The sequence below is a fragment of the Nyctereutes procyonoides genome, unplaced genomic scaffold, assembly GCF_905146905.1.
Source record: "Nyctereutes procyonoides isolate TBG_1078 unplaced genomic scaffold, NYPRO_anot_genome, whole genome shotgun sequence".
Taxonomy (NCBI): Eukaryota; Metazoa; Chordata; class Mammalia; order Carnivora; family Canidae; genus Nyctereutes; species Nyctereutes procyonoides.
In genome coordinates this window covers 35,000,575-35,012,727 of record NW_026575135.1, presented here as the reverse complement: position 1 = coordinate 35,012,727, position 12,153 = coordinate 35,000,575, and the positions used below count along the sequence as shown (strand labels likewise).

The window sequence follows — 12,153 nt, the reverse complement described above, 5'->3', positions numbered from 1 at the left end:
AGGATGCCTGTAGATGCTTGCCTTTTTATTGTTTTGTGTGTGAGTTTTTTTGATTTGTTTTGTTTTGTTTTTTGGTTTGTTTTTTGAGCAGGCTCCACACCCAACATGGGGCTTGAACTTATGACCCTGAGATCAAGAGTCACATGCTCTACCAACTGAGCCATCTGGTGCCCCTTGCCTTTCCATCATTGAATTTTAAGAATTTAAAAAATATATCCTGGATACAAGTGCTTTATCAGATGTATATGATATATATTTTAAGACTATGTTAAACAAAGAATACAAGTGGGAAGTTTGAAATTTGTGCAGCTTATAATAGAGGATAAAAGCATAGGTTCTGGAGTTTCAGAGCTCTGGGTTACAATCTCAGTTCTGTTACTTAAACCTATATGATCCTGAGGATTTTTATTATCAGCTCTAAGCATAACTCCTCTATCTGTGGATAATAATAGTACCCCCTTCATGGGATTTGTGCCTATGAACAGAGTGACTGTCAAGATCAGGAGGACAAAGTGATATGAATTGTCCAGCATCTGGTACCCATTCAATCAGTAAGTTACCAGTATTATCTCTGAGAATGTGAAATGTTGGCATTTCATTCTTTCATTCATGTGTTACAGCAAACAATTCCTGAGAATTTAGTTTCGTGATGCGCACTACGACTAGTACTGAGTTAAAAGTGGGAAAAGCAAAATACATCATCATGATAGAAAACTGAGGTTCAAATAAGAGACTCTTTTGTCTCCAGTTCTCTTCCTAGAGCCAATCTGAAAAGCTGGTGAGAGCATGAGGTGAGCGGCTGCCAAGAGGAAGTAAGTGTCATGGAATCAGGTAAAACCTTGCCATTCCTCTTAGACCTGGGTAGGCCTAGATTCAGGCTACAGAAGGCAAGAAGAGTTGAGGGGACCTCCTCCACACGGATGTTCAGGGTTGTGCTGATTTGACTCCCCACTATAGGAGGAGACCAGGAGGCATGGGGAAGTGAAGTGGGCTTAAATCCTTTAGTCCTGGAGTATGTAACCTGTCTTGTTGGACACAATACTATTCTGACACTTTTCTTTTTTTTTCCTTTTAAAAAATATCTTATTTATATTCAGTTTGCCAACATATAGTGTAACGCCCAGTGCTCATCTCATTATGAGCCCTTCTTATTGTCCATCACCCAGTTACCCCATCCTCTTACTTACCTCCCCTTCTGCAACCCCTTCTTAGTTTCCCAGAGTTAGGAGTCTCTCATGGTTTGTCTTCCTTTCTACTTTTTCCCCATTTAGTTTCCCTCCTTTCCCTTATAGTCCCTTTCACTATTTCTTATATTCCACATACGAGTGAAATAATGTAATAATTGTCTTTCTCCAATTGACTTATTTCACTCAGTGTAATACCCTCCAGTTTTTTTTTAAAGATTTTATTTATTTATTCATGAGAGACAGAGAGAAAGAGGGGCAGAGAGAGAAGCAGGCTCCATGCAGGAAGCCTGATTTGGGACTCGATCCCAGGATCCTGGGATCACACCCCAAGCCAAAGGCAGATGCTCAACTGCTGAGCCACCCAGGCATTTCAATACCCTCCAGTTCTATCCGTGTTGATGTAAATGGTATGTATTCATCCTTCCTGATGGCTGAGTAATATTCCATTGTATATATTACCATATCTTCTTTATCCATTCATCTGCCAAAGGACATCATGGCTCCTTCCACAGTTTGGCTATTGTGGACATGCTATGAACACTGGGGTGCAGGTGTCCTATTGTTTCATTACATTTGTATCTTTGGGGTAAATATCCTCTGACACTTTTCAAAAGCAAACACATTGATTAGCCCTTTGGCAACTATGAGAAGAACCAGGCAAATGGGCCTTCCTATGGAGGTCTTACCTGGTGTGCCCACCAGACCATCAAGTAAGAGAATACAGCGATCCACGTGATGGAGCCAAAGAACGTGATGGGAAAAAACTTCCTTGATGACTGAAAGAGAACCAGAAAGAGGGGAGAGTGTCAGTGCTGTCCAGTGAGGTGGATCTGACAGACCAAAGCTAAATCCACTATTGCCGCTACTTCTCCATTGCCTTCCATCTTCATAGGCTCAGCAATCAGAAGGCCCTGCCTAATTCCAGTCAAGCTGGAACAGGAAGACTCACTCTTGGGAATGTTGGTTGGAGCTATATCATCACCAAGCAAGTTCCTGAGATGGAAGTCTCTTGAAGAGAATGTCTGTTTCTGCTGCTGGCTGCTCAGATGCCCCCTGCCCCTTGCCCTTCCCATGGCCTGGTTTCTCAGCCTTGCCCTCAATCTCTTGACCACCTCATAGCCTTCCTCCCTCTTCTGTTCCCTTCTGCTCAAGTTCATCAGAATCAGTTTCTATTGCTTCACCCCATGTATCCTATCAGTCCATTAGCCAGAAAAACTATATGATTAATTGCTTTTAACAAGAAGGATCAATAGGTTGCAAAACAGGTTCATCTTATAGTACCACGAATTACTGGGAAAAGCCACACAGAAGTCATCACCATAGTTTCTATAGATTCCTGATGACAGCCACCCTCTAGGACATATTTGAACCACCCTTATAGAGTATAGACAGAGGTCCAATGTGTTGCTCTTCACACAGGAGGTAGAGTAGATGATCTTGGGATGGTTTTTTTCTCCTGTTCCCCACCCCTGACTGTATTATGTCCATTTCTGCTTTGAGCACTGGTCTTTGTGCAATTGCAGACTTGGAGTCTGAACACTTTTTATTTTTATTTTTAAGTTCAATTATAATGAACATACAATGTTATATTGTGTACAATACAGCATAGTGATTCACCAATTCTATAAATTGCTCAGCGCTCAGTGTGGACACTTTTAGTTTCTTTCAAATGTTAGCCAAAATCAGATACTCAAAATGCAGTGTTTTTTACCTGACCCCACTACAGAGAGATCCAGGCTTACACTGGATTGTGGTGGTCTTTTGTTGATAGCTTTTTTTTTTCAAAATTGGGGTCCTTTAAAACATACTCGGGTAGCAGAATGCCCTCACCCTCTCACCTATTACTGCCAACCGAACACTTTTTATTTGAAACCTTTCCAGTATGAGAAACAATCTCATTTTTTGCTTTAATAATGCCATCCAATTTTGTCCAGGGAAGTGAATTCTGGAGTTGACTTGGATGAAAGCTATTTCAATTGTCTAAAGAGCAGACCTTGCGCAGCCACACAGAACACTTTCTGTCATGGCTTTTGAGAGCTTCATGAAGAATATGTGAATATATCTGACATACTGATTGCCAATGGCGATCTACTGATTAATGCTAATATAATAAATATATATTATTATAGATATATTATATATATAATGAATATATATAATAATAATGAACACAGTCTCTATCATCCCAAACCAGGCTTATGTTCTCTTTACTAATTTTGAATTTTCAATATGTTTTTATTATCACTTATGCCATTCCATTAAATTTCACAATAACAATTTCTTTTGCTTAATGAGTGCTGACTTTTTTTGCGCTATTTGTTAGCTGTAGTATCTGCAAGACCTGTGTGCTTGCTTACATTGAGAGAGACATCAGACCCCAGGGAGTGGGAGGAAAATATTTTGGCTAAAGACTCAGGCCCCTACTGGGGGCCTGAGCACGTTAGTGGGTTATGGGAAAAAAAAAAGTAATCCATTTTTCAAAGTGGACGTTGAGACATTTATTTCTGAGAGTGAATTCCTTTAGAGCTGAGGCTTTAGCTGGATTTTAGAGAGCAGATTCCCCAAGCCTTAAAATTGACAGTGCAAGTTTTTCCAGACATGGCATTTAGCTGAATGGAGTTCCCATTCTTTTCTTCTGGTCACACGTCACTGTTTCAGGATCCTAAGTAAGAGTTTCCTCTCATATGGCCAGGCTGTGTGACAGGGAAGGAAAAGGCCTTTCTTGTATGGGGCCATGCATGTGATTGGAACAGCAATCAGGTTGTGAGCTTGATTCTGAGCATCCTGTGAGGGAATGGAGTACCATCTCCATACTTTATGGTATGTCATATGTACTGGAGATCTTGGGAGAGTCTTCATTTCATAGATTGCTCATTTTACAGGTTGGATCATTTATTAAATATGTAATTATTTTGTTATACCTTTGCATATCTGCACATTGATGTAGTGTGATGAGTTAGAATCAAATTATTTGGAGATATTTCTCATCTGAAAAATATCATCCCTGACCCATGGAACATTCCTAGTCAAAAGGTAGAAACTAAGGAATCAGAGTAAGGATGTAAAGGAACTGAGTTCACATTAACATGCTAATGAAAACCTCTTTTGATGATGCTTATGATTCTTGATCAAGAGGCCAATTAGTAATTCATAGGCATCTATATATACCTAGTGTTATATTAGGGACTCAGTGAAAAGAAATTAAAGATAGTTTTTATTTGTAAGTTTCTAGGTCTTCATCATAAATAAAGGGCAGGTAAAGGCCAGGTACCTACTCTGTACCCAGATCTTGAACTAGACCTGAAATTCAAACCTAGCTCTGTTGGACTATCCAGCAGGTATTCCTTCCTAATATTTAGGTTATACCAATTTTTTCTTAAAAAAAAAAAAACAAGGTCAATGATGCTCAAAGTATGTCCAGCTTACAGACATAATGATAATGATGATAATAATCCTAGCCTGTGCTCTGAATGGCAGAAAAATATAAGGAGCATCGGGGAGGTAGAGGCTAGCATTCCAGCTGTATGGCCATCTGCCTCGCCCAACCTCCCATATCGTCCCTGATTGGGAAGTATCAACCCTTTATGCATCAGCAGTTCAGTTAAATGTTTCCCAACTGTCAAACTATCTTGTCCTTTCCAATCTCACAGCCCAGGTAATTCCTTCTTCTTTCATTTTTTTCTGAATGACTCCCCTTATTTGGACTCTATGGTCTCATTCCAGACATCACTGCCCAGTGATACTTGTGCAATTATTTAGTTACCAGTCCATTGGAAGGAAGAAAATAGCCCTTGAAGCCAAGGTCTGACATGTCAATTTTTGGTTAGTAACGGTGGCTCATCCTAACATCTGCTGGGATGAACCTCATACTAATTAGCAAAAAGCAAATTGCGTCCATGTGGCGGCCATTTTGTTCCCAATGTAATGGTTTACGTGTATAATTGACAGCTAATGTTCTCATTAGAAGCTTTTAGTACATCAGTGGGATACTTTCTTGGCTTGAGAAATATTTCTGGACATTAGCTGATTGCACAAATTGGCCGTATCCTTACTGATTTAAATGGCTAAATATTCACTGAGCATCTATTCTGTGCAAGGTTCTGGGGCATGCATATCTAACAACAGTCCACCAAACAATCCTATTTAATATTAAAAGTGTGTTCTCCGGATTAATAGGACCAGTATTGAAATCCTTGCTCACCAATTACCAGTGATGTGATCTGAGAGAAATAATTTCATATTCTAAGCCTCAGTTTTTTCATCTGTAAAATGGGGGGAAATAACGATATATAGTTGTTCTGAGGATTTCATGTTCATGAAGTGTCTACCAGAGTGACTGCCACGTGACTGCCACATAATAAGTACTCAGATAATAATGGTGGTTGTTATTAGATGATGTTATCCTTGTTTTGTTTTTTAAGAGTTGAGGGAACTGGCATTCAGAGAGATGGAAGTGGCTGCAGAGACCTGGCTGAGAGTCTTGACTTTGCCTCTTACTTGCTGGGTGTGCTTGAACAAATCACTAAACCTCTCTGGATCTCAATCACTCGTTTTTGCTAAGCCTATGCTTGGCACACAGCAGACACAATAAATATTTGGTGAACCAATCAATGAATGGTATCAATGGCAAAAACAGAGCTGACTTCTTAGGTACCTTCCCAGTTCAAAAGGTCATGTTTTGATGTATTCCTGTTTTGTAAGAAACTCCATCCTGGATCAGGAGAGAATATAACTTTTGGGGTCTCTATTTCCTTTATTATTTTCAGTGTTTATCAAAGACATGTTTCTCATTGAGGTTTATATTTTTGTTTTTTTGCGTTTAAACTGAAGCCATTATTTTAAGAAAACTATAAAAGTGAATTAATCTGAGCTGGAACAGTGTACAATCCCACAAACACTGTCATATAATTTGCATATAAATAAAGGGGAAATAAAAACAAGTGGGAGTACTGTTTACTCTGAAACTGGATGGATACTAAAAAAATCATGTTTTCCTCGTAATTACTGTCAAGGTTTGGAACGTTCATCTCCACGGGTAATTCAAAAACTACTGGGGAGACAGAGAGTTGCCAGGCCCTCCGGAGTAGCATGTGTTTATTAATTAATAATTTTCTCCTCTTTTTCCTCTCCCTTGATATTTTTTCAAAAGGCCCTTGTGGCAGAGCATGGAGACTGTCAAAATAGCCACAACCCTTTATAACCAAGAGGTGGGGTTTATTTTCCCGTCCTTTGACTCTGGGGTGGGCTTATGCCTTTCTTTGACCAACAGGATATGGTAAAAGTGACAGCATGGGGGGATTCCAGACTGGATCTCAAGAGGCTCTGCAGCTTTCATTCTTGCTGCCTTTGGAACATGGCTGTCATGTGAATCAGCTTTGACTAGCCTACGTAAGGTAAGAGACCATGTGGTGCAGAGATGAGCTTTTCCAGCTGAATGATCCTATGCCAACAAGACCCCAGCCATCTAAGTGAGCAGAGCTGTCCAGCTGAGCCCAGAACAAATGGTAGATTCATAGAATTCTGGATTTAAAAATTGTTTACTTTTTTAAGCTGCTAAGTTTTGGGCTGGTGTGTCACACAGCAAATGATAACAGATACAAGACCAAACCACTTATTGGCTTTTGTATCCACAGGCATGGTTTTTCATTTGGCGTTTTGTATATGCAGAGGATGGCCATATAATTCATATTCCAAACCAGGATGTTTTGAGATTAAACTGGGATTATCCTGGGCAAACTGGGATGTACGGTCCCCTTAAATTTGCAGTGCTGCAATGAAGGTTATCTCTTTATGCTTTCCTTAATCATAGGATGTCATGGCTGGCAGGGAATCTAGAGATCTTCCCTCCCTGTATTTCAGAGAGGAGGAAAAGTGAGGTTCACAGTTGAGAAGTGACTTTCTCAAGTTTGCACAGCTCATGAGTTATGTGGGGGGAAAAACATTGTAGTCAATGTGGTAGAATGAGAACACTGATGGAGTCAGGACATTTGTTTGAATCTAGCTACTGTTACTGATATGGCTAGCCAGTCTTGTCCTATAGTTACATGCCTTAATTTTTCTACTACTAAGTTTTGAGCCCCTTAAAGATAGGAATTGTGAATTCTGTGTCTTCACATGTCTTTTCGGGTATAAGCTTGATGCTTGGCATATAATAGGTATTCAATAAATATATGCTAAGGAAATTTTAAAACCACCAAATGCTCTGAGAGTTGCATTTTCGCTTGGGACAGCACATAGTATATGCAAAGAAATAGAAAAAAAATCCAGTTCATCCCAGGGATGGCTCTTGGCTACCCAGGCCCAGAAGCTGGCTCTCAAGGTTTGTGCACAGTGAATGACCAGTCCATGGTATTACAAAGGAGAGCATCATGTGCAGCTGCATCTTCTTGCCTTGTATCCTTTGGGGTTGTAGCATAAGCCAGGACAGCTGTCGTGATCCAGCTCACTACTGCTATGGTGGAGTCCTGTGTGTTGTCCCGGAGTCGCTGGTTCAGAGCTTTGATCTTCCCTAACAGCGTCCTTGTCCTTTGAGCTCAGATCACAGAGACAACCAGCACTTTTCCAGCCCTTGCTCTAGGAGCCCAACCCAACCTGAGAGCCCAGGCCTTGGTTACTGGCACCTTCCTCCCATTCCTGCACACTTTTCTTGACTGCTCCAGTGGCTGTGTGCTGAAACCCCTTTGCAGTCCATCAGCCCCCTATATGGGGCCACACTAAACTAGGCACAGGAATTTAGGAACTCATGTTTGTCTCTCTGAATTTCCTCCTTGGGGCAGAGCAAAAGCACTCATCTAAACAGAACAATGGAAGGAGAGAGAGAGAGAAAGAGAGTGTGTGTGTGAGTGAGAGAGAGCACATGTGAGCACGCGCATCTCAGAAATGTCAGTGTGACGTGAGCCGTGAAGAAACTCAACACATTCCAGCTCATTCACTGGAGGTTTCCAGGAAGCCAGGCCTTTGCACAGAGCAGATGTTCTGCAATTATGTTGTGAATAAAGAAACTTAAATACTGCTTTAAGTAAGTCACACCTGTTACATGCACCCTCTATTTGGAAACCTCTAACGTTGGGAGTCCTTACATGAGGGGGTCCCTTTTCTGGCCTGTACCTGACAAGACATGGCTCTCCACCAGCTGGATTATTTATAGGCCAGTGGGGACAGGATTTTTCTTCTGCTTTCTTCAAGTACTGAGAGTGGGATCACCATGGGGCTCTTAAGACTTATGCTCAATTTTGCTGCATGTTACCACAGTGCCTTATTGTAAATGCATTCAGACATGATATTCTTGGACTTCCACTTTCTGGAATCATGAAATAGGGTGGGAGTCCAAGTTATGTGGTCACCTGGACTTGGATCTGAAACTTTGCTCCATCTACGAGGAAGTGATCAGGGATGAGTTAGTTAACTTCTTTGGGTGTAAGTTTCTTTCCACTTATGCCAATAATATATAACATTATATATAAGAAATGCAAATATAAAATGTGGGTGTGTACACACATATTCCTATGCTAGCTGTTTCCTGAGATTCCACAATATGACTTATTGGAAATACATAGGGCAGAGTCTGATGTACAGTAGGTGCACACCTTTGTTGAATGAGATGTGTGTGCAGGGCCATACCAAAACGTACAGCTACTTACCATCATTAGTTCCCTTACCCTTTGGGGCACTGGCCCAAGAACCCAGTTCAACACTAGGAGAGATGTTCTTTTGATTTGATCTATACTTAGATTGTACTCTGCTGCTCATAAGATGGTATTATGGTCAATGCACCTGGTACATAATAATGGTAGAAAGGAATATCGATGATAGTAATGATAGCAATACAGGATTGAGAAGATCAGACAAGTAGGCATTTACACTACATGAATACATTTCTTTACATTATTTTTTGAATTGAATGGTGGTTTTAAAACATGGTTGCCAATTCTTTGACACTGTTTCCATCAAAGATGTCATACCTTATATGACACTGACATATTCTGGATAATTTTTTTGTCTCCTCTCCTTTAATCAGGACAAACTTATGAATGTTTTGACCCTAGAATATAGTGGAAGTGGCTTGCTGTGACTTCTGAGTTTAGGTCATCAAAGACCTTCTGCCTTGTGCTGCTGGGACACTCATTCTTAGAGCCCTGACCTCTTATCTACAGTATCTGACTATCTTGAGGCCACCATGCTGTGAGGGAGCCCAAGTCACATGGAGAAGCCACATTTAGGCTCTCCCACAGATCATCGCAGCTGAACCCAGCCTTTGAATCATCTCTGCCCCTAAAAACATCAGATGAGTCCATCCCACCAGTATTCAGTCTTCCCAGCAGAGGCCCTGGATGTTGCGGAGCAGAGACACTCAACCCTCAATGTGCCCTATTTGAATTCCTGATCTACAGGATCTGCAAACAGAATGGAGTGTTTATTGTTTCCATGCCACTATGCTTTGAGGTGGCTTGTTACATAGATCAGATAACTTGAACAATCACTATAATTGTGTACCTGTCCAGAGAAATTTAAGACATATATAAGCATACACATGTACATATGTCACCCCCGCTTTTCCTCTCAAGGCAAAGAGAAGCAGCCTGTGCATATTATTATACACTGAGCTTTTCACAAGGAGTCGATTAAACAATGATTACTCACAGGTTTGCGGACGTCGGGTAAGGTAATCCAGAGAGGAAACACTATGGGGAAAACAATTAGGAATGTGACTTGCTTGCGGGGGTTTGAAGGCCAGGCCAGGCTGAGAGGCTGGTCCTCCTCATCTTCACCCGTCTCTGTGGTCTGTTGTAGAAAAATAGAGATGAAGGAATAAACGAAAAAGATGACCATGTACAAGAGCAAGAGCATATAGCCAGGGAGGGTGGCTTGGGACTCCATCAGGAATTTTCTTGGGTTATCCCATCAGCGTCATCATATGATTTTTAGGTTTGTAAGAGAACCCCTTGTATCACAGTCTGAATCCCAGGGATAGACAATATGTTGCACATCCATGAGAACTCAGGGGCTTCCTTTTCTCTCCCTGAACACTCTTCAGCTTCTCACTTAAATGAAATGACCATCCAACTGGAATGGGCGATAGCTATGATCCATGGACTTTTTATGAGAAACCATATCCACAGAGCAAAAGACCCCAATGCCCCCCTTCTCTGTGTCTTCCCTTCTCCTCGAAGACAAAGCTATAGGATTCATTATGGGAATCCTTGGGGAGGATTTTTTTTTAATTAAAAAAAATTTAAACTTAAATATCTATGCTTTTATTTTAAAAAATAAATTTATATATATTTAGAGCATTGACTTTGAGTGGGCAAATAAAAGTAACTATAGAAACAATTCGGTAACAATACTCAACTCTCTTCCCTGGCCCTGGAATAGTCAAACGCATGGATTATTGTATGGTTGTGAGCTTTTAACCTATACAATCATCTGTTAAATTCTAAACCATTTTCATTCCAGTCAAAGGCTTATTCCACAATCCTGTGTCCCATTCCCAGAGAAACAGAGTATGGGAGTAGAGCAAGAGACTGAACCCATGAGTGTCAACTGCACAGGACCTCAGGACCTCAGAGTCAGGGGTAAACTTCAGAATGTCTGACTTGGCAGCAAGCGGCTAGGGTTTTATGTGCCACCTGCTGAAGTCAGCAGCTTCTGAAGTCCCAGATCTAGAAGAGACAGGAGGTGGCCACAGGCCAGGCAGTCTGACCATTAGCCTGTCAGATGGACCCTCCAAGCCTTCAAAACCGCACTGCAGACAGCATCAATCACTCCCTTCCCTGCCTGTGTAAAAATGAAAGTGCTGCAGGAGGATCAAGCATCAGATCTAAAAATATCATCAGGAACTTTTTCATGGATGCTTCCCTTTGAGACCATATAAATAACCCTCATAGGCTTCATGAAGCTCCTGCCCACCCCTTGTGGCTCTTGCTTCCAGCAGTGCGCACTATTTCCAACAGCAGCACTGACCCCCCCCCCCCCCCATCCTGCCCCAGCACCCTTCTCCTTGGGAGGAGCAGGGGATGTGTGGCAGGCAGGCTTAGGCCAACTAGAGAGGGGAAAAGGACTCAACCAGATGAAGGCTGGGTGTAAGGCCAATACGTTGTGGTGTTATGTTTATTTATAATTTCAACCCTAGTACTGCCAAAAGAATTTGTAGTGGTTTACACAATCACCCACACTCTCTCTCCATGAGTTAAAATTAAAAAAATATATATATGTAAAAGGAGTCTTAAGCCATACTGAAAAAAGTTGGTAATAACAGGTTCTTTCTCTTTGGGCATATGTCCTTCCTTGGCAGTGGGTAAAAGAGTTTATAAACAGCAAATACGAGAGAACCAAGAGGATTAGATAAATAGGCAGAATTAGGAAGTTAGCACCAGTTTTTTTGGTCATCCGGATCCTCACTGAGTGTACTTCTCATGCTCTCCATCCCTTTGCTATGCAACATGTTGGCAAAGAAGAAAGTTTAAATAACAATCTGTGTTTCCTCTTTAGGAAACCAGAAGAAGGAGAGCAAATTAAATCCAAAGTAAGCAGAAGAAAATATATAATAAATAAGTTACAGAAGAAATCAATGAAATTGACAGGGAGGGAGACAATAAGTTCAATTAGACCAGAAGCTGATTCCTTCGCTGTATCATTCATGTGGTTCCACTCGCTGCTTTCTTTTCTACATCCTGGGGGCTCCCATGTCTGATGCAAGCTTGGGCATACTGTCATGGGTTCCTCTTCTGAGATCACTCCATGTCCTCCCAGGAGATACAGCAGACATAGAAAATACCATTCCCCATTGAGATTGCCAGCCTCCCAAGAAGTCAGCTGGCTGCATGAATAATCTCTCTGTAACGAGGCCAATGAGAGTTTTAGGAGACAGGTGTGTTTTACTGCTCCCTCCTAGGTATAATCTTTCTTGTTTATCCCAAATGAATGACTTCCCCCTCCCCCATTAGATGACTCAGACATAGGGAGGAAT

At 41.2% G+C, this 12,153-nt stretch overlaps 1 protein-coding gene across 1 annotated transcript in view; it reads right to left on the bottom strand.

Moving 5' to 3' along the window:
* SLC24A2 (solute carrier family 24 member 2) overlaps nt 1-12,153 on the bottom strand; it is a 235,674-nt gene that overhangs the window by 11,082 nt on the left and 212,439 nt on the right. Inside the window, exons 8-9 of the mRNA XM_055302669.1 lie at nt 9,828-9,959; nt 1,874-1,963 (exon numbers count right to left, since the gene is read on the bottom strand). Of these exons, the coding sequence (XP_055158644.1) occupies nt 1,874-1,963; nt 9,828-9,959 (222 nt within the window). The remainder of the gene's footprint in view (nt 1-1,873; nt 1,964-9,827; nt 9,960-12,153) is intronic.